Source organism: Phascolarctos cinereus, unplaced genomic scaffold, assembly GCF_003287225.1.
Source record: "Phascolarctos cinereus isolate Bilbo 61053 unplaced genomic scaffold, phaCin_HiC Scaffold_4;HRSCAF=312, whole genome shotgun sequence".
Classification (NCBI taxonomy): domain Eukaryota; kingdom Metazoa; phylum Chordata; class Mammalia; order Diprotodontia; family Phascolarctidae; genus Phascolarctos; species Phascolarctos cinereus.
The window spans coordinates 118106901-118130355 of record NW_027555847.1 but is presented as its reverse complement, the minus strand read 5'-3'; the positions used below and the strand labels follow the sequence as shown (position 1 = coordinate 118130355).

Below are 23455 nucleotides of genomic sequence, written 5' to 3'. Positions count from 1 at the left end.
AGAGGAAATTTCACAAAATTCTTGTGGCTTGAACCTCTTGTCTCCAGCACTTTATGAAAATAGAGCCACAAGAGGAGGGTTTTTTTAATATGTTGCTGTGACATGGGTTTGTGTACCTGAGAGGATGTGATTTGAGAAGAATTACTTATTAAGAGTAGATAGTTCTTTTTCTTTTTAAATTGACAGCAAGTTTCTAAAGTGAACACGGTAAATACAGTGGTCTCCTTTGCTCTGTTTTTGCTGTAACGTATGGATATCCTGCTTGTCCTTTTTTTTTTTTGCAAGCCTTTTTTTGGGTTATTTTAAGTTATTATTATTATTTTTTTAATATGAGGGTTAAGTGACTTACCCAGAGTCACAGCTAGTGAGTGTTATGTTTCAGAGGCTGGATTTGAACCCAGGTCCTTCTGACTCCAGGGCCCATGCTCTGTCCACTGTAGCACTTAACCTGCCCCTTAAGTGATTCTTTAAAAAAATTATATCTTTCAAAATGAAATGGAGTTTATAAAAATGTTTTCATAGTTTAATGATTTTAAAAATCAGGGCTATAGTTTGTAGGAGTATACTCTGTCTAATAATTATAGCTGAAATTTTTGTTTTCCATTTTTACTTTATGTGCTTTACATAATTTATTTCATTTGATTGTCATAATAATTCTCAGAGATATGTTAGTAGAAATATCATTATTTTATAAGTGAGAACTGGGCTAAAAAAGTATGAGTTAATTTAGTTAAATTTATCAAGTATTCATTATATTCCTACTATGCATCAGTCATTGTGGTAGACACTGAGGATTGAAAGACAAAAATGAAAGTCTCCTCATCTTCAGGGAGCTTGCTTTCTATTGTATCTTACCTAAAATTCAACATGCACGGTTAGAAAATTTTAGGAACTTTAATTATGTTTTTTAATCCAAGTAAGTACAAGATAATTTCTACTGCATGTAGCAGTGTATATCGTATGTGTGATCTCCTTTTTGAAAGTTAGACTCATGTTAATGTCTATTTTCCCCAAATCTGGAAACAAGGAAAAGAAACCACTGAAAATTTTTTTTTTGCCACCTGAAATAATTTTTGAAAATGCCAACCACCAATGCCAGTGTGCTTTAGTTTGTAAGAGAGCCCCTTAAGATTTCATTCAGAAATTTCTCTCTTATTTTATACGAAGCTTTGAAGCTTGGTTATCTGGTTTCCCAGCCCACAGAATATTAGAAGATAATTAATTGGGAGGGAGACCTAGAAAGATGCTTCCTAAAGTGATTCTTAGGAAAAGTGTCATCTCAGCATCAAGAGACTAGAAAGAAATACTAAAGAGGAAACCTATAAGCGTCTGGAGTCAATTTATTTAGAGGCAAGCAGTTCTACACTTCTCAGTCATCCTTTAATTAGATATCATTGTTGCAATGAATTCCAGTCATTGATGTTACAATAATTACACTGAGTTATCAATAAGAGATTACATTATATTGAGTGTACTCTGGTTAAAAGGGTAGGGACATTTATGACATACATTTGAAAAATTTAAGGAAGGTAAACTAATTGAAATTAAGTAGTGTCATAGGACTACAGAATTAGGGCTGTAAAGGACTCTAGAGGCCTTTGTATCCATTCTCTCATTTTATAGATGCAGAAATTCAGAAACATGTATGTGCTAAGATTTGTCTGGGGTCACATTTCTAGTAAGTGGTAGAGGCAAGCTTTGAACTCATATTTTCTTGTCTCCAAATCCATCACTCCTTGCAATGTATCATCTAGCTGCTAATAATTTTGGAATATAAATCGATTTGCTTTATTATTTCTAGCAAATAGCTCCTTTACTGACAGTGCTAAATAAGTGAGATGTTAGTAGTAAAGTTGTTTTATATGCGCTCAGTAGAAATGGTAACCATTATTTTCATTGTAAATTTGTGGAATGAATGAGTCTTTTGCTCTTCATGAGAAATCTACTTAGTTTTCCTATTTGATTAAACATTGACAATTAAACAGAGGAGTGATTAGCTCACTGTATTTCTTTAATTTCTAGTTATGAGAGAGTCAGATTCATTACCAGTTAGTCTCTTATTTCTTTAGACTGCATAAAGCATCTGCTGGCCCAGGTATTATGCTAAGTAAGATAAAAAGTATCAGAAAGCAGGCAGCCTCTGTTCCACCCTCAGTATTAAGCTAAGTTATTACTGAATGCTAATGTTCCCAATTCTGATTTCTTAAAGTCAACAATTAGTCAGGTCAAGCATGTATTAAGAGCCTATTTATTATTTACCAGGTATAACACTCAGTGCTGGAGATACAAAGAAAGGCAAACAGTCCCTGCTCTGAAGATACCTAACAGTCCAATGGGGAGACAACATACAAACATCTATGTCAAAGTCAATATACAGGATAAGTTGAATAATCACAGAGGGAATTCCATGCTAGCATTCAAGGAGAGTGGGAAAGGCTTCTGTCGATGGTTGGCTTTTAATTAAGACTTGAAGAAATCCAGGGAATACAGGAGGCAGAGATAAAGAGGGAGACAATTCTTGGAATCAGTGACAGGCAGTGAAAGTGCATGGAATTCTTAGATAAAGTGTCATGTTCATGCAGTAGCAAGAAAGTCTGTCACTGGATTATAGAGTACATGGAGAGTTAAAAATTTTTAACGAGATTGGAAAAGGAGTCAGATTATTAGGGCGTTAAATGTCAGTCAGCTCGATGTATAGTGTTTGAGTTGTGACTGAGTCTTCATTTCAGGTTTCTTTGGCAAAATATTGTAGCTGTTTGCCATTTTCTTCATCTTATTTTACTGATGAGGAAACTGAGGCAAAGAGAGTTAAATGACTTGCCCAGGGTCACACAGTAAGTACCTGAGGTCAGAGTTGAACTCAGTAAGGGAAGTCCTCTTGATTCCAGGCCTGGCAGTCTATCCTTTGCACTGCCTAGCAGCCCTCATGTATAGTAATTGTATGATTATTTCAGGCTTAGTTTTTTCAAGGAAAAAATACGACCAGCATCAAAATATTCTCATGGAACACCTAATTATAAATGAAAAATCTGGGTTCCAAGGAATTGGGTAATTCTCTCTCTCTCAAATTCCTTCTACTAGTTCATATTGTCAGCTGTTCTGAAACTAATGCTCTTAGAGATTTGCCTGGGTCACTGAGACTTTTGTCAGGGCATAGTTCTTATGTGTCATAGGTGGGTCTTGAATTCACATCCTCGTCACCGAAGGCTTCACATCCTGTCTTTTATGGTGTAATTTGGGACACCAAGAATTGGATTTAAACAAAAATTAAAAAGAATTTAAAAATTAAAAACAAAATTTACAATAAATTAAAAATTCATTTAATTAAAAAAGCTTTCTGAAATTATGTTAGGTGAGAGTAGGCATTAGACAGTTCTTGAAGTGGGAACATTCTTACAGATCCCGTGTTTTCACTCTCCTCATTTTGTTGGTATGACTCATGAGCTTGAAAAGCACCTTGGGGAGAATTTGGAGAGAAAAGGTCTCCATGTGAGACATTTGGGAGTCTCAAGTAAAAGAAAATTTCTGAGAACCTAGCCAGAATATGCATATGCAGAAACTAGATGATTTGGGTAATATGCATGATAACGAGGACTCAACTGTATGAGGATTGGATTGGTTGAAAAACTGGAGCTATTTAGTTAGGAGAAGAGATCTGTGTGCTGGGAAGGTTTGATAATTATCTTCAAGAATTTGAAAGATGTCAAGGGAGGGTGGTGTAGCCTTGTTCAGCTTGGCCCCAAAGGGCAGAATTTAGTTAGGAATAGTGAGTAGAAGTTGAACATAGTCTTTGTCTTGACCTGAGGAGGAAGTTCCTATTATTAGAATTCTAAAAAAAAATGGAGTGGGATGCCTTGGAAAGTAGGAAATGACAGTCTTTTAGATATTCAAGCAGAAAGGAGATAACTAACTTCTTAATGATGTTGTACAGAAGATTTATATTTAGGTACAGTTTGAATGAAATGATATCTGAGGTCTTTTGCAGTTTGGATATTCTGTGATCCTTCCAATCTTGCAAGTATTCCTTTTAGAATAAGGCATCTTGACTGCCTCACTTATTGTCCCTAGCAGAATCCTCTTTCATTTGGGACCATTAGGTCCTAATTTTTTCTCTTTATCTCTGTTATGTTTCTCCTTGCTTTGCCCTAGTGTTGTTTAGTTGAATTTTGACCAGTCATAACTCTCCTTTAGTCGTAGGTCTATGAAGTGGAAATGTAGATCTGATGACAGCCATTTATATACTCTTACTTACTGGGTTTGATCGCTGTATTTACCATTGCTGTCCCCATCAGGGAATAAAGGCGAGTTAATAGGGAAAGCTGAATTGTATGTGTGGTTAGGTCTTGGGCCAAATGCCAAATAGAGTTGGTTCTGTGACATTATAGTGGCCCACCCTTTTTTGGTATCCTACATAACTTTATTACATAGTTGTATATATCTGGTGTAAAGCGATGGGAATAAGTAAAAGAAGGTTAAGAGAGAGGAACATTTTACACTAATCAGTAGGTTGAAGTTGCAGAGAGGCCAGATGCACCTTTTTAATAATTAGAGCTGCACCAAAGTGAAGTAGTCTGTTTTTGGGAAGTGAAGCCCTATCAATCACTGAATGTTTTTCCAGTAGATCCTGGATATCATTCATAGCGGCGTAGAAATGAATCTTGTCCCTGTGTGGCTTAGACTAGATGACGTCTGTAATACTTTCCAACCCTGAGATTCAGTGGCAGTCCTATGTTAGCTATTGTTAACACTTTCAGATCAATACTAAAATCTAAAGAACTGCCCATTTTGACCCGAATACTTACTCATTTTGTATTTCCCAGCATCTCTTATGTGGACTATAATGTATCTTGTCATCAGTAAAAAATGGTTAGAAAATTGATCATGTAGTTTATTTGAAAAGAAATAGTTGAATGAAATTTCAAAAAATTGAATCTTTCACAAAAGGAAAAAAATAACATGTACAAAATAACAGTGCCATTTATTCTAATGAAAAAGTTAACTTGAAAAACACAATACCAGGATGATATATTAGGTAGGTGAAACATATTTGTATACTGAAAGCATTAGAAGAGAATTTGAAGTGATATAACTGGAGTTTGGTATTTATTAGGTCAATTTTTGGTTTGCATAAGTTCCCAATAAAATATTTTAAACATTTCATTTAATAATTGGAAACTACATGATAAAAGACCTACTTTCATAGGAGGTTTCAGTGTTAAATATAAGGTACATCTTAGACTTTTCTGTAGATTGTTTTATTTTTAAATCCAAGTGAAAGAGAGATTCTCTAGAGATGATACTACTCTCCTGATGCTCCTTTTAATGCATTATAATGTGCTGATTGCACTAAGGTCTACAACATTACAGAGCTTAGTAAATGAAATTCAATTCGTTTTTGTTTAACCATCATTTATTTTTTTAAATTTATTTATTTTAGTTTTTAACATTTCACTTTTCAACCATCATTTATTAAGCTTCCTTAATGCTCCTGACACTTCACTAGGCATGGAGCTACAGAAAGAAATATTAAAAAGCTCCTGCATAGAAGGGACTTACAATTTGTAAGATAGCCATAACCATTTGTAGAATGCACACAAAGTATCCACACTTGGAAAACCAAATTGATGAAAAATACATATTGTCGCAATTATGGTATGCTGTTGGATGGATAATGAATGGACTTAGTTCATCAGTAGATATATCTCAGATAGTCACTATGAATTGGGGAGAAGATGGCCTCATAATTGAAATGGAGGTATAAAGTGGGCTGGACTGCTCTTGGGAAAGTTTTCAGTGTTTTTAATGACTCCCAAAACAAAGGCCTACCCTTTTTTTTCAAACAGTATTCTTCTGTTTTTGCTTTTTGGCTGTGAGTTATAGAATACAACAGTGTTCTAAGGATTAAAGTTGAATGTAACATAAAATATGAATTTGGAAAGTGGGTGGTAAATGTGAGTAACATAAGGTACCAGCCAAGAACTGTGCAAGAGAATCTACATAAAAGATTCTATGAGAGATGTGTGACTGGAAAAGTAGCAATCACATAACAAGAGTTAGGGATTACTTATGGATAGCCTTTGTACTCTGTTATATATGTCAACCAAATGATGTCACCCTTTTAATGCATTGAGTCAGCCCTCTGGGAAGGTTTTATGGGAGGCTAAGAGCAAGAATCATAAAGAAGGAGAGAGTTTAGATTGGTTTCAGTCTGCATCTTTGGAGGGAATACTCTTTCAAGGGATTACAGACCACTGAAGGTTATGAAGTCTCATAATTATAAAAAATATATCTGTACTAAGATAATATTGCCAAATGTTCACCAGAAATTGAAGATATTTTACGGCAAATTTTAAATCAACATGTAGATATAATTTGGTATTTTATGTTTAATTTTAAACTATTTTCAGCCACAACTTACTTTCATCTTGGTGTTATTCTCAGATTTTTATTAGATTGCTACAATGTACTCTTCATCAAAAGCCATTTCACTTTCAGGTCACTAGAATCATTTCTACTCCTACTTTCTTTTACCACCTATGATGGATCTGACAAAACTGATTTTCCATTTAGCCAGTTTCCCCCCTGCTTTCTTTGTGGAAGAAGAAAAGAAAAGAAAGCATAATCAGCCTCTCTTTCTAGTCTGAGGGAAATGATTCATTGCTTTCCTATTTAAAAGTGCGAAACCTCTTCCTATGTCCCATCAGCTGTTTCTTTCTTGTCTGAAACTAATGAAGAGTTGTAATTTTATTTCAATCTAATCCTTATTTTAAGCACTAGCCCGCACTCAAAAGCTTATATTACTAGAAAATCTCTCAAAATATTCTTGAAGATATTCCATCCTTTTTAAGCAAATAATTTCAAAGTGCACTTAACCAAAGATTTGGAAAACAAATTTAAGGTGGTTTCATGGCAGTAAAATTATGCTTCAATTCTTCTTAATTAGTTTTTAATTTTAATTTTCTTAATTAGTTTTTCTACCTGTGCAGGGATGACACAGATGTTAGGACAGGAAATAGGTTTCCAAGAGCTTTTCCATCCCTCAGTGGAAAGATGAAGAGAACCATAAGGTGTCACAACGACAGTATTGTCTCTTGTTCAATCAAAAATAGTAATTTTCAGTAATTTCATTTGAAAAAAGAAATCCATGTATTCTTTTATGCTTAAATTAGAACTCTGAGAAATTGAGAGCTTATTAGTGTATTGCAAGTGTAACAAACCTAACTCACCCTTCAGTAAGTATTTGAGGATGAAATTGAGAGGTATATTAAATGTCTTCATGGTAAAATTACTACTGAAAAAATTCCTTATTGAATGTGAGCTAGACAACTTTACTTCACTTTTATTTCTGTTACCTTAAGCCTGTTTTGCTAATAGGTGTTAAAAACAAAAGTGCAGTAGCTCATATTCCCGAAAAGGAGATAGAAGTAGGAAAACAAATGACATTCTTTGTGTTTTCTTAGCATAGTTTACTTCTCGCCAGTATGAAAGTAGTATTTGCGAATCTGACTTAAACTGTATTTGGTTTTTCCTTAGTTTTGTAGTCAGAGAAGAGAAGCTGAAACAAAAACTTCTAAGAGTTGGCGCCATCCACTCAGTAAACCTCCAGCCAGATCACCAATGACCCTGGTAAAGCAGCAAGCAGCCAGTGATGAAGGTGAGTTTTTTACTTAAGTTAATTTCCAAGTCTGCCTTTGGGTGAAATTGTGTGGTAGAGAGATCTGCTTTGACTTTGTGGCAAATTCTTTAAAAATACAAAACAGTAGAATTTAAAATCCTTAGTTATGTTTGCAAGTTCATTACTTTGGGGATAAAACGCCTTTTTCTGATGTCAATAAAGATTTCCTTAAATTAGATCTTCTGTATTATATGAAAACATTTATTCATATTGTGTGGTTAAATAGTCCTTGAATAAAAAACAAATCCACTTTCACTGTATTTTGAAAAAAGTTACATGGTTCATGGGTTAGACAAAACTGTCATATTTAGAAATAGTGCCAATCATTAATTGTTTAAGATACTGATATTTCTTGAAATCTTGAGTTTCAGTGTTTTGATGTGTCACTGTCTTCCTTCCCCTGTCCCCTCATTTTGTTTGACATCATTATTTTCAAAACAAACTACTTAACCCAGTCCACATTTATTAAGTGCTTATTTTGTGAAAATATGGTGCCAAGTACTAGAGATATGGCTGAAAGTAATTGAGTTAAAGAGAATCCATATCTCCGAGAATATTGTCAGGTTAATCTGAGACATATCCTAGATTCTGAGTTTTTATTTAGTCTATGAATATGAGTGGAAAAAATTCAAGGTACAGAATAGGTTCTGTGATTTAATTGATACAGGGAGCTCCCAAATGAGTAAATTTTCTGTACCAAAGCTGTCTGGCACCTTCTTTAAAACTTATAGCCTTAGAGAATTGGCCTAGAGTGTTGAGATGTAATCTCACAGCCTGTGGACAGTACCTCAACCCAAGTCCCCTTCCTTTGCTAGCCCAGCATTTACTGTGCCAATCTTCCACTAAGCTTAATTGGAAAAGATTAAATGGACTTATTTTAGGGATTTAGCATTACTTTATTTACATCTCTATGAGAGGTGGATAAGTAGGTTGGGATCAGGGTAGATAAACAGGTAGATAGAATCGAATGCAGATACTAGGTAAACCTGCCTTTAATATGTGCAACTGAAAAAGGTTGAATTCTCTTCTGAGTATTTGAGGGTGGAGAATGGACCCCTAATTTCATTACTTTAGAGAGTGCTTAGTATTGTCATTACCCAGTTGATAAATGGTCAAAGGATATGAACAGGTAGTTTTCGGAGGAGGAAATTAAAGCTTTCTATAATCATGTGAAAAAATGCTCTAAATCACTACTGATTAGAGAAATGCAAGTCCGAACAACTCTGAGGTACCACCTCAAGGTTATCAGATTGGCTAATAGGGCAGAAAAGTAAAATGATAAATGTAGGAGGAGATGTGGGAAAATAGGAACACTTATGCATTATTGGTGGATTTGTGAACTGATCCAGCCATTTTGGAGAGCAATTTGGAACTATGTCCAAAGGGCTATAAAACTGTCCCTTTAATCCAGCAATAGCACTACTAGGTCTGTATCCCATAGAGATATAAAAAGGGAAAAGGACCTACATGTACAAAAATATTTATAGCAGATCTTTTTGTGGTGGCAAAAAATTGGAAATTGGAGTGATGTCCATCAATTGGGGAATGGCTGAACTAGTTGTGGTATGTGAATGTAATGGAATACTCTTGTGCTATAAGAAATGATGAGCAAACAGACTTCAGAAAAATCTGGAAAGACTTATATGAACTGATGCAGTGTGAAATGAGCAGAACCAGGAGAATATTGTACATAGTAACAGCCACATTGTGTGATGACTTATTTTGATAGTCTTAGGTCTTCTCAGCAATGTAAGGATCTAAGATAACTCCAAAAGACTCAAGATGGATAATGCTATCCACATCTAGAGAAAGAATTATGGAGTCTGAATGCATATGGAAGCATACTATTTGCTCTCCTTTTCTTTTGTTGTTTTACTTTGTTTGTTCTTTCTTGTGGTTCCTGCTCTTAGTTTTGATTCGTCTTTACGCCGTGACTAATGTGAAAATATGTTTAACATGAATATATAAGTCGAGCTTCTTTCAGATTGCACACTGTCTTGGGGAGGAGGAGGAGAAGGAGGAGGACAAAATTTAAAACTCAAAATCTTACGGAAGTGAATGTTGAAAACTAAAAATAAATTAGTTATAAAATAAGAATACTAAAATATATTCTTTTACCCAGTGCATCATGTAGCAAGATATTTTCAGGTAACAAGGACCTAATAATAAGTCAGTTCAGCTTTTGAAAAACTATACCTTCCTCCTTCTCCTCTAAATGTTTAAACAGCTTTGATAAATTTGTGAATTTTTAAAAGCACATTATCTTATTTGACAGCCACAACAGCCATGTGAGAATCTTCTGTTATCTCCATTTTGTGGATGAAGCTACTGAAGCTTAGAGAGATAAAATGGCTTGTCCATGGCTGTATAGCCAGTAAGTGGTAGATCCTTAATTTGAGACTATGCAGTACTGAGGAAGTCTATCACTCTATCCCAAACACCAGGATGCCTGTCAAAATAAGTCAGGTCTGATTTTTAAGATCCTAGGAGATATCAGAAGAGCAGTAACTGCAATCTGTGTAGCCCTTTAAATTTATAAATATGGCCTATCAATAATTACAACATCCAAAAATTACCTGATTTTCCAGCATCTTGATTCCAAATTGATAACAGAGAGTTTCTATGGCCTTGATTTAATTCGATGTTTCTTGAAGGTCTGATTGTTAACTTCATTCTCTGGTACAAAACTAATTAAGAAATTTATCTTTCTCCTTGTACTGTGTTAGTTAAATACAAATAGTTTTAGAAAGGAATTGAAAGGAAGACACTCAGTGAATATGTAATGGTTCCATTTAAAAATTTTATTTATTTATTTTTATTTTTCCACATTCACTTTGTAATATTTTGAGTTCTAAATTTTCTTCCCCTCTCTCCCCTTCCTCCTCCCCAAGACAACATGCAATCTGACATAGACTATACATATACATTCGTATTAAACATATTTTCACTTTAGTCATGTTATAAAGAAGAATTAGAATCAATGACTGAAACCATGAGAAAGAAGAACCAAAAAAAAAGAGGCAAAGAAAGAGACAGACTGCAAATAGTATGCTTTGATCTGCATTCAGACTCCATAGTTCTTTTTCTGGATGTGGATAGCATTTTCCGCCATGGGTCTTCTGGTGTTGTAATGGTTCTTTAAAGTTACAGTGGGCAATGAAGTAGCTTCTCTAAACTCCACTTTCCCCTTTCCTATGTGGTCTAAGGTGCTCTCTCTGTTTTAACTCTTTGGAATTTCAAGTGTTGATGGGACACCTAAGAGGAGATGTCCAGAAGGTAGATATTATCTTTCAGAAGATAGATTAGGGCTGGATATCTCAATTTGTGAGTCATCTATATAAAGATGATGGATAATTGGACTAATAGTCTTTTAGTTACCAAATTCAATCACCTTTTTTTTAATCCTCAGTCTCCTTGACTTTTCTTCAGTCTTTGACCCTATTGATCTCTCCTTCTTAATACTCTCAGTTTTTGATACATCGTTCTTTCTTGGTTTTCCTCCTGCCTATCTGACTGCTCCTTCTCTGTCTCCTTTCCTGAGTCTTCCTCCTCTAATTATTTTGTATTAATCTTTTGTATAGCTTGCTTTGTGTATGCTTGTGTGCATGTTATTTCCTCCATTAGTCTTTAAGCTTCTTCATGATAGGGTTTGTCTTTTGCCTGTTTTTGTTTCTTCAGTGCTTAGCACAGTGCCTAGCACTAGTAAGTGCCTATACATATTAATACATTATTGTTATTGTGGTCATCTCATGTTTTTTAATGGTTTTCTAATCTCGGTATCTCCATTATCTCTCCCTTTATATGATTTTTTCCCCCTCTCATTTGATTTTTAACCCCTTCACTAAATCTTGTTTTTAACCTCATCATTCACCTGAAACTGCTCTTTCCAAAGTTACACATGATCTCTTCACTGACTAATCTAATGGTCTTTTCTCTCTGTAGCCTTTCACACTGTTGGTCTCTCTCTCTTGTCAGCGTATTCTCTTTTCTTTAGGTTTTCATTACACTCTTCTCTCCTGGTTCTCTTCCTACCTTACTGTTCTTATTCAGTCTTTGCTCGATCTTCAGCCATATCGTGCCCACTCACAGTGGCTGTTCGAAGTTCTTTCGTGACCCTTCTCCTTATGTGCTTTATTACTTCTTGATCTCATCGGCTCCCATGGGATCAATTATTATATGTATGATAATGATTCCCAGATCTAAATATCTAGCCCTAACCTCTCTCCTGAACTCTAGTTTTTTATCATCAGCTATCTAGTGGACACCTCCAACTGGATGTCCGACAAATATTCTAAAACTTGTACAAGCCACCTCATCATCTTTCTCCTCAAACCGTTCTCCTCTTCCAGCTTTGCTATTATTAAGGGCACCAGTATTCTTCTCGTCACTCATGCTTATGACCTTGGTATCATCTTCAACTTTCAAACTTATTCCACACATACAATATGCTGTCAAGTCTTGTTATTTCAGTCTTCACCCCCTCTTTTATCTACATACTCTTCATTTTCTCCCATACCTCTCTTTCCTTTGGTGCAGACCCTCATAACCTTTCTCCTATTGAAGTAGCATCCAATTAGTTCTTGCTGCTTCAAGTCTCTCCCCATTCTGGTCCATTTTCCACATGGCTCCCAAAAGGATTTGCTTAACGTGGATGTCTCACCATGTTGCATCCCTATTCAGTAAGCTCCTGTGACTCTCTGTTAAGTCCAGGATCAAATGTAAAAGTATTTGGTTTGGCTTTGAAAGTGCTTCACCCCCTTCCCTCTTCTGCTTTTCACAGTCTTCTACTTTTTTTCCTTTTGTTATAGTCTATGGTCTTGCTCCCCTTGCCTACTTGTTTTTCCTCAGACATGATACCCTATCTCCTGACTTCCATGCCTTTTCTCTGGCTTGTCCCTCATCCCTGGAAATGATCTTCCTCCTCATCTCCATGGCTTCCTTCAAGGCTCAGATCAAATTCCATCTTCACCAAGAGGTTTTCCTTGGAGTCTTTCTCTTCCTGGTGCCTTCCTTCTGAATTTGCCTCTTATTTGTATTTTATGTATCTTATGCATACCTATTTATTTTTGTTTTCTCTTCCTAATATTATTTGAGCTCCTTGACATTAGGAACAATATGATATTTTTGCCTTTTTGTCCCCCTTGGTTTACCTAGTGCTTAGCACTCTGTAAGCACTTAATAAATGCTTGTTTACAGATGATTATTCTAAGCATTGTTCCACAGGTAGCTAAAGTAACTTTTTTGTAGTTCAGTGTTCGGATGTATCCACATTCTTGAATGGTTCACTGAAAGCATCCTTGGCACAGTTCTAATAGCACACAGGACAAAAGGGATGATGGTGTAATAGGATAGAGTTCTAAGTTTTCTAATTAGGAAGACCTAGGTTCCCATTCCAGCCCTGACCCTAGCTTTATGATCTTGCACAAGTCATTTCATCTCTCTAAGTCTCAGTTTTCTCATCTATAAAGTGCAAATTTTTGGTCAGTTATCTCTCAGGTCCTTGCCAACCCTAAATACAGTGATACTATATGTATGTGGTCCTGATTCCGCAAAATTTTTGTCTCCTCTGCTAGATCTCTACATTTTGAAAGATTTTTTTTCCTTGTAGTTCAGAGATTATGAATGTTTGAAATGGTGACATCCATTTAAAAGCATTGCTCTTAAGGTTTTTTTTTTTGTGGATCATTATTCTGTCTAGGCTTACTTGGGCCATAGTTAGATCTATTACAGTGGTCTTGTTCAGGGACAGTTTATTGAATGAGTTCTTCATGATATTTGCTATCTTAATTTGTAATATCAGGCTCTTGTTTCTTATTCCTTGAAAAATAACGACTTTCTGATGTGTAATTGTAGCCTCTAGGTCAGACCTTGTTAGGTGTAATATGATCAGGGTTCCCTTCAGACCCTGCCAACATGAGTCAGACTGATTTTTCCCTGAAAGAGCACAAAGCTGTCCCTGGGATCTTTTTGGCCCCAAAGTCACTGCTCAAGCTGTACTTTTTTTTTAAAGCCATACTTTTCTTCACATAGCTTCCTGGTCACCTAAGGGCATAAAAAACACCACCCATTTAGAATCAGGTGAGTTACCACACCCCCCTGCCTTGCTGACCAGATATGTTTCCAAATTGGTGACAATGTAACCACATCTACCCAAGTTTAGTGTTTCAGTTTCCTTTTTGAATATCCTTTTTTATGCCATGGTTAAGTAAATCATTTTTTTTTATGCTACTAAATGAAGCTACAAGTGCCTCATTTCATGCCAATATCAAACCTGAACAGAAAGGGTGGTGGCCTGAGTCAGGCCTGCCTCGGGTCTTTATTAGGTGCTATGTGTGTAGACCCTACAGTAGTGTATTGCATAGTTTCTACCAATTCCTTATATAATCTATTTTGATCACTCTATCTACAGCCCTTAGGTATAACCATTCTGTAATTTCTGGTGGCAGTGACCTGGACCTAATTTGTTTTCAGTATGAGCACTTACCTTTCCACAAGCCAATGTTCTTGATAACCACTTGACATAATATTCTTAGATTAGTTCATGCAGTTGGTAATCAATGAGGCCTTTTGATTCTGTTTTTTGAATCTTTGCCATTTCATAGATTCCATCTAGATATCAGCCACTTTCAGTTACCTTCCACAAATATTATAATGAATACCAGTTTACAGCATTGTCATCATCAGTATCATCATCATCATCATCATCATCATCATCATCATCATCATCTCATTCTTTTCAACTTTTGATAGGGCTCAGATCAAAATGAATCCAGACCAACTTACTGTCCCCCTATTGTTCTTTTCATTTAATATTCTGTTATGTAGGTGGCTAAAATGCTTATTTTTTGTAGTTGAGTAAAAATATTACATTGTAGTCTCATCTTAAATGAAACATCTCTACAACAGCGTTGTGACAGTATTCTAAAAACAGCTATCATTGTTATGATTATAGAAAACTTTGGTAGGTCCTTGAACATTTACTACATTCAGGGCAACGGTTTGAGTATACACCTTTGATATGAAAATGTCTGAATAACTATAATTCTTTATCTTTGTCCACTTCAGCAAGTATGGTATTTCAATTAGCTGTTAAGCATCTCTTTTGAAATTAGAGACATTTTACGGCTATGATCCATATCTTTGTAATGTTTGCATGCCTTTAGGAGCTAAAATGACAGTGGGTTTCAGGCAGTGTTACACTAATTTGTTTAAGAGAGCCTATATTAATATTAGAATTCATCTACTAATGCAATTAAAGATTTAAATATGTCAGAGGGATATATTGAAAGGGCTGTTTTTTTAATTAGAGGTTATTTTTAATATATGATGACTATTCTTTACTATTATTTTCAGCTACAGTGCAGAAAAATGCACATTTTATCACTTTCTAGTTACATGTGCCTTGAAAAAGTTTTTTGAGCCTTTAATTTTATCTGTTACACATCTCAGTTTTTATAGTTCTCTTAGTTATGGTTTAAATTGGTTGTGCAAGGTGTATATAGATATTTACCTCAATGATTATAACCACTGATTTCTTGGGGTTTTTGTGTGTGTGTGTGTGTGTGTGTGTGTGTGTGTAATAGGCTTGGCTGAGACTTTTCCACAAGTAATTTTTTTTAAAAATAACTACTGCACTTCGTAGTTCATTCTGAAAAGGAACGATTGACAAAATTTCCTTGTACCTGGGAATATGTACGCTTTGCAGTTTCATTTATAATCTTGTTAGTGGCTAGTTTGCAGTTTTATAATGAAATAGCTGTGATTTGGAATTAGATTGTTAAATTTATTTCAATAGATACATTATGCCCTTTTCTTAGCATAATGCAACCATGTACTTTTACTTGTGAGACAGATTTTTCATTTAGATTAAAAAATTTTTTTTTGGTGCGCTTTGTTTCCTCTAGACCTGACCTCTGATTGGTGTGGGGATCTCATGGTATAGAAAGCTTCCTTCATTAAAGCAGATCTGCATGTTCTTGTATGTTACCATCTAAGAAAGATTCCTGGAGCGCTGAAAACTTAAATGAGTTGCCTAGGGTCATGCAGCCGTACAAGCTGGATTGGAACCGATTTCTTCATGAGAGCAGTGGTGGCTCTCCATTGTGCTCTGCTTAAGGTCTAATGATCATATTTTAGTTCTGAATTTGTAGTAATACATAGGAGAAGAAACACTGGAAAGTATTAGAAATTATATCTTTATTGATTAGTGCTTCAGTTATATGGCCTAATGATATTTTGTTTTTAATGGTTTTCTTTGTGAAAAGAAGTATAATATAGGGAAGAGCACACTGGGCTTAAAGTCAAGAGACCGACGTTTAAATTCAGACGAAGATGTGTAATATCTTTACAAATACGAGCAAGTAATTTAACTTCTCTAAACCTCAGTTTGCTCCTCTATAAAACTGGAGATAACATAAAAGCAGTAGATTTGAAGTCAAGAGGACCTGGGTTTGAATCCTTACTTTAAAATCCTACTGGTGTGACTTTGGGCAAGTCATTTGTTCTTTGTGGGCCTTGTTTTCCTTCTTTGTAAAATAAGGAGTTTAAAGGAAAGCATTTCAAAGATCTGAAATGCTCTGAATATTTGTACTACTTACAACTTAAGGTTGTTGTGAAAAAAGTACTTTTTATATTTTAAAACACTATTGGAAATGTGTGGTGCTGTTATTCTTTTATGCTAGTTATATTAGGTCTTTATATTAGAAGTCATGAGTCTCAGTTCTGCCACTAACTTACTTGCCTTTTTGCGTCTCAGTTAACCTCACCTCTCTGGGCCTTTTTCCTCACCTATAAAATAAGAGAGTTGGACTAGGATGAGCTCTCCAGTTTTAACCTTTCTATGATTTCCTGAAAAAGCATGAGAAGAGGAGCCTTCTTTTCCCCCCAGACCCTTTTCTTTGTTTACATTGAAGTTTAATTTGAAAGCAGAATAGTTAAGGACAGGAATATCTTCTTCCAATAAGCCTTTCCCATTCTCAGAAAAACTTATTCTGCAAATTTATGGCGAAAAAAGTACTATGTATGTATTAATGTCATGTTCCAAATGTTAATATTTTTAAATAATGAACTCTTTTTTGTTCAATGCATTCTTATTAACTTATGATAATATACTTTCATCTAAACAGTCATATTTCTGCGCATATAGGCAATAAAACAGCAAATTCAGCAGAACTACTAAGTATATTGGCTTAGAATGTTTATTGATTGGTTGCATATCATATTTTCCTACATTATGTGGACATAAAACATTGGACTCTACTTTCAAGCTCAAATAGATTAAGTATTTCATTCAGCACTATACATAGCTATAAAACGTAGCGGTTAGTTTTGCCTGATAACATTCTTAATGTCCTTCTTTAGAAGCTCTTGTGCAATTGCTAAGTTTTTGCTATCATGCAGAATAGTTCAACTTAAAGATATATCCATAGAATCCCAGACCTTTAGTTGTCATCTAGGTCTAGGGCATTGTGGACAAGAGATTGACTGAACTGTGCTTATACTTGGGTGAATTACAAATTTTATAATCCTGCTTCATATTCAGTATTATAAATAGAGCTAGTCAGTGCTGGGTATTTGTAGACAACTCATTTTTATCTCTGTGAGCCTCAGTTTCTTCGTCTGTAAAATGGGGATCACATTAGTAGTACTTCTCTCACAAGGTCATTGTAGGTATCAAGTGAAGTAGCTTAAACAAAATATTTTGTGAGCCCTAAACCATTATATAAAGTCACCATTATTTTTAAAAAACAATCTTGCTTTCTTTTCTTTTCACATTCCATTATCAACTGGACTGAACTAGTGACATTCATTCATCTAAAAAAGCATCTGAATGAATTAAATAGGTTGTATTCAGTTGACAGCTAAGTGATTACTGTAACAATTATTGTTTTGATATGACGTCTGACATTTTTTTCAGCCTTTCTTCCCCGTTACATGAGCCAGGATCCTTTGTCACTGATTATTCATGTGTTTCTGTTCTAGTCTTCAAAGAAGTTATTTGTTACTTAAATGATTGTCATTTATATTTACCTACAATGTATAACTTTTTCTTCTCCGATTAAACTCTTTTACAGATAGGTTGGTTTCCCACCCTTGGTGACCTGAACACTGAAAGGTGTTGAATTATGAATTGGCATCCCCCAAGGCAAAATGATTACCTCAGTGTAGTTGATTGAAACAATGTAGTTGTTAGCTTGAAGGTAGTTACCCTAATTCACATTACGTTGTTAATGACTGAAAGCCTCTTCCTTTCTCCATTTGGTAACCTAAATGAACATATTATCTAGTGAAATTTCAGGTATTTTGATAAAGTAAACTGGAGGAATGCTGGGTATCTTAGGGGACAGGAATCTTAACTTCCAGAGTCCCCTAAATCACACTAGTGGGCTTATTTCTGTCCAAGTACAGATCTCAAAAATATGTTATTATTTCTCTTCTAATATAAACATGAAGTTTGATTTTTTAAAATTTTTGAATAATTTTATATTTATACCATTTATTTATTGATATATCTTCTTATCACAATGAATTCTGTCATGTCACAAAGAAAGGCAATAATGCAAAACCGACCAAAATGACCATGTGTATTTGCATACATGATATTCTATTCTTGTAGTCCCCAGCTGATCTACTAGTATTAAAGAAGTGTATTTCATTATGTGTTCTTTGGGGCCAAGACTGATCACTGCAATTAATTTTATCACCTTTTAGTATTCTTTTATATTATTGTGATCATTATGTATATTGTTTTTGTAGTTCTATTTGTTAAGCTCTACTTTTTTTTTTTAATTTTTAATTTTATTTTTTTGGCTAGGCAGTGGGGTTAAGTGACTTGCCCAGGGTCACACAGCTAGTGTTATGCATCTGAGGCCGGATTTGAACTCAGGTCCTCCTGAATCCAAGGCCAGTGCTTCATCCACTGCGGCACCTCGCTGGCGCCCCCCCCTTTTTAAATATTTTTTTTAAAATTGTTTTTAGACAATTGGGGTTAAGTGACTTGCCCAGGGTCGCACAGCTAGTAAGTGTCAAGTGTTTGATCTGAGGCTCAGCTCTACTTTCGTTCATGCCCAACACCCCAAGTTTCTCTAAATTCCTCATATGTTTTATTCTTTTCTGGCAAAATAGTTTTTTAATCCATTCACACACTGCAGTTGGCTCAAACAACTCCCAATCAGTGGGTATCACATTAATTCCAGTATTGAGGTACCACAAAAATGCAGTTGAAAAAATTTTGGTCTGTATGAGACTTCTTTTTCTTTCATTGGCCTCCTGAGATTAAACCTCAGAGTGGTTGCTAGTCACATTTTTAATATCTAGAAATTGATACAGCTAAGTGTTGCAGTGAGTACAGTGCTGGACCATAGTCAGGAAGAACTGAGTTCAAATCTAGCCTCAGACACTTGATAGCTTTGTGACCCTGGGCAAGTTACTTATTGTTTACTGTTTGCCTAAGTTTCCTTTACTGTAAAATGAGATTTATAATAGCGTGTACCTCAGAGGGTTGTTGTGAGGGTCAAATGAGATAAAATTTGTAAAGTGCTTAGCACAGTTCCTGGCAGGTAGTAGGTGCTTAAGAAATTATTTATTACCTTCCTCCTGTCTCTTAGTACTTTGAAGCATTTTTTTCATATCTTTGCTGATAATTTAACTCATGTTTTGAAAACTGTTCATATCCTTTGAGCACTCACTTTTCAGGGAATTATTCTTGGTGTTATATATTTGTGTAAGGTCCCTAATATAACTTTGGATATCACATTTTTATCAAAGATGTGATTGAAAAATTTCCCCTTCCCTCCTTGACAATTCTCTTCTTGTTTCTGCTGTATTGAGTTTGTTGTTACAGAAAAAAGTATTTTTTTATTTTATGTAGTTGAAAACATATATATTTTATATTTTCCAATACTTCTTTTTCCTTATTTGGATAGGAGTTATCTCCTAATCATAGATATGAAAGGTTTCTCTTATGCTTTAATTTTTGTGATGTAACCTCTTATGTTTGGTTTGTATGTCCATTTGTAGCTTATTTTGGTATGTGATGGGAGACGCCAGTCTAAATCATTTTATGCCATACTGTGTTCAACTTTTCCTTGCTATTCTTGTTAAACATAGAATATTCCCCTCTTTTTGTTTGTCTCCTTGGGTTATCTAAATTGTTCAGTTGTTGCTAGAAGTTTTTAATTTAGTCTGTTTTACTATTCTCCTTTTCCATTTTTAAACAAGAACCAAATATTTGTCAATTGCTTCTTTGTAATTTATTGTTTATAATATTGTAATGTTATGACTCCTTCTGTTTGTACTTTTTTCATCATTTCCCTTGATATTCCTCAATATTTTTATTCCTTGATTTGGACTAATTTCAATACCTATAATACTTGGTAATGATATCATTAAGAATGCTTCATTGAGATTGTCAGTTTTATTAGCATATCAGTCAGGGGATTATGGTTTTCTATGTTAGCTATTTGTTAAGAATTTGCTTTTATTTTCATTTTTGATACTGATATTTCTGTTTGTTTTTTAAAAGTTGTTTGCAATTGGCTGATCTTGTGCTTTGGTGTATCTCCCTTTTCTTCCCCCAAAAAACCCTCATAACTTTAACAATTCAATGGGTTTATTTTTTGCTTTCAATTTCATTAATCTGTCCTCTGATTTCAAGGATTTTTATTTTAATGTTCAATGGAGAAAGTTAATTTGTTGATTTTCTGTTTAAGGTACTGTGCTAAATGTTTTACAAATATTATCTCATTTAGTCCTTAAGAACAACTCTGGGATGTAGGTACTATCACTGTCTCCATTTACAGTTGAGGATATTTGGGCAAACACAGGGTTATACATTTTTGTATGTACCTGAGGCCATATTTGAACTTAGGCCTTCCTGATCTCCAGGCCATTTCATAGTTTTATAAAGTTAGCACTTAGTGGTTTGATTGGTACTGTAGTTATTGTTCAGTCATTTGGTTTTGTTGGACTTTTTATAACCCTGTTGGCTGTACTGTTTATGGGGTTTTCTTGGCAAAGATATTGGAGTAGTTTGCCATTTCCTTCTTCAGAGGTTAAGTCACTTATCCAGGGTCCCATAGCTAGTAAGTGTCTGGAGGCCAAATTTGACCTCAAGTCTTCCTGACTCCAGGCCCAGCCACTTAGCCACTTCTTTTGATTCCTATAGCACCATATAAAAATTAATTTCAGTAGTATCATAATGTTATTGTATTCAGACCAACTAAAAAACAATGACTATTTGTCCAATTATTTGCCTTGTTTTATTGTTGTATAGAGTAATTTTGGTATTATATGTTCTGAGTATCTGCATAGGTTATTTGTTTTGGACTAGACTTGTCCTGTTGTTAAATAAATTGATATTTTTTGTTTTTATGTCACTTTCATTTTTAATTATATCGTTCTGTCATTTCCTACCAAGCAAACTATCCCTTATAACACAGAATAAAAAAGAATGTGAAAAAAGCAGTTTAGTACCGTTAATACTGTTACACAGCGTTCCTTATCCACTGTTTCTTTTTTCTACAAAGAAGGAAGGTGTATTCTGATATATTTATTTGGGACAAAGCTTGGTCATTATAATTTCACAGTTGTCAGTTGTGACCTTCCCCCCTCCCCCTGTTATTTTCTTAATTAACATTGTAATGCTTCTTGTGTGTATTATTTTCATAGTTCTGTTTATTTTCCTTTGAATCAGTAAATTTAAGTTTTTTTTGTGCTTCTTTGTATTCTTCATATTTATAGTTTCTTATAAAAAAGTAATATTTTATTAGATACGTTTACCACAATTTACTTAGCTTTTCTTTATTCAGTGGACATCTACTGTATTTATGGTGCTTGGCTACTACAAAAAGTGGTTTTGTATATATTTTGGTATATTGGAAACTTATATGATCATTGGTCTCCTTTATGTAAATGCCTAGCAGAGGTATTCATGAGTTAAAGGGTACAAATATTTTAGTTGTTTTGTAGCATAATTACAGATTGCTTTTGAGAATTGTTGGAGCAATTCACTGTCTCATGGTTAGTATATTAATGTACCTGTCTTTCTGCAGCACTTCCAATATTGCCTGTTTCCACCTGTTGGCATTATTGCCAATTATTGGATGTGAGGTGGAACCCGAGGCTTATTTTGTTTTGCATTTCTCTTAATATTAGCGATGTGAAAATTTTTTTTAGAATATGGCTTTTCATTGCTTGAAATTCTCCTTTTTGAGTTTGGTTTGTTCATATTCTTTAAGTATCCATTGATGAACAAATGGCTCACTTTTTTACATTCTTGTGAATTATATGTCTAGGATATCAAGACCTTTATCAGTGATATTTGATGTAAAGAGTTTTCCCCTAATTGTCATCTTCCCGTCTTATACTTTTTGTGTCAGTTTTGTGGATGTAAAAAAAAAGTTTGTTTTTGTGTACTTTTCATATCTGTTTTAATCAATTATTAACTTTTTATCATCCTTATTCTTTGTGGGCTGAAGAATTCTCCCCCTAATTGTTGTCGTGAAATGTAATTGGTCTGATTTTCTTCTAATTTAAGAAAAAAGTTATGAGTTTCCTTTCCCAAGGGTTTTAAATATCAACAAAACAGTAGTTCTTTGGAACAAAGATCAAGAAAAAGGGGAGATAATGCCAGGGAGGTGAGTTGCAATGATGAGTGAAGAGAATTTCTAGACCTCAAATTATCCTATTAAAAAAGTAATAATTAAAGCTATTTGCAACTGATAAAAGAACAAAAAAGCTGAAGAGGAGCAGACTAGATAAAGAATAATAGGAAGGAACAATAATAAGATGAAAGAAATCCTTCTTAGAGTTGGGAAGACAAGTTCAAATCCAAGTTCAGGCACTTACTAGATATGTGTCCTTGAATGTGTGTCTTAATGTCTATCTAACTCAGTGTGTTATCTGAAAAAAGGATAATAGCACCTACTTCCACAGGGTTGTTGTGAGAATTAAATGAGATAATAATTGTTTAATTGCTTTTCAAACTTTAATGTGCTATATAAATACTTAGTTATTTTATTGTTATTTTGAATAATTTATCCCTATAGTTTGCTCCGTGTGTGTGTCTGTGTCTGTGTCTTTGTGTGTGTCTGTGTGTGTTCTAGTACTGAATAGAAACTCTGATGATTTCTGTGAGTTTAATTTTTAAATTGCTATTTTGCCAAAGCCATTGAACTTTAACTTTTAAGTTAAAATTTTTGTAGCTTTACAGGAATAGACAATCTTGACATCTCCCTTATTGAGGAAGGGAGTATTATTTTTTTATTCATTGTTGGAGTTCTTATATTTGTTTGATATGAAAATATGTTTGTGAGTTAAAAAAATTTCATTGTGCCTGTGTTTTCCCCATCCTTTAAAAATTTTTAACTTTATTCTAGCATCCTTTCTAATTATCATTCTATAGTTCTCTTTCTCTTTTTGGCTACTCTCCTTGAGAAGGCCATTTATATCAGAGCCTCCAATTTCTCTTCTCTTATTGGCTTGTAGTTTTTAAATTAGTTTTTTTTTTTTAAATCTGAAAAATCTGTTTTTTCTACCTACTTCTCCAGTTGAGAAGAAAAGAAAAATAAAATCACTGTTCCAAACATGTATAGTCAAGTACAAAAAGAAAACTTTCTATACTCTCCAAGTTTACATACATATATATGTATACATGTATACATGCATATACATATTACGTGTTTTTTAGTCCTTTTAGTCACGTCCCACTCTTTGTGACTCTTTTTAGGGTTTACTTGGTAAAGATATTGGAGTGGCAAACAGGGTTAATTGACTTGCCCG

The 23455-nt window shown here is 34.4% G+C and overlaps 1 protein-coding gene across 8 annotated transcripts in view; it reads left to right on the top strand.

Moving 5' to 3' along the window:
• KDM4C (lysine demethylase 4C) overlaps nucleotides 1-23455 on the top strand; it is a 484233-nt gene that overhangs the window by 243014 nt on the left and 217764 nt on the right. For all 8 annotated transcript variants that reach the window (XM_021006278.2, XM_021006277.2, XM_021006274.2 and 5 more), the window contains one exon: nucleotides 7534-7654. In XM_021006278.2, coding sequence (XP_020861937.2) covers nucleotides 7534-7654 — 121 coding nt within the window. The remainder of the gene's footprint in view (nucleotides 1-7533; nucleotides 7655-23455) is intronic.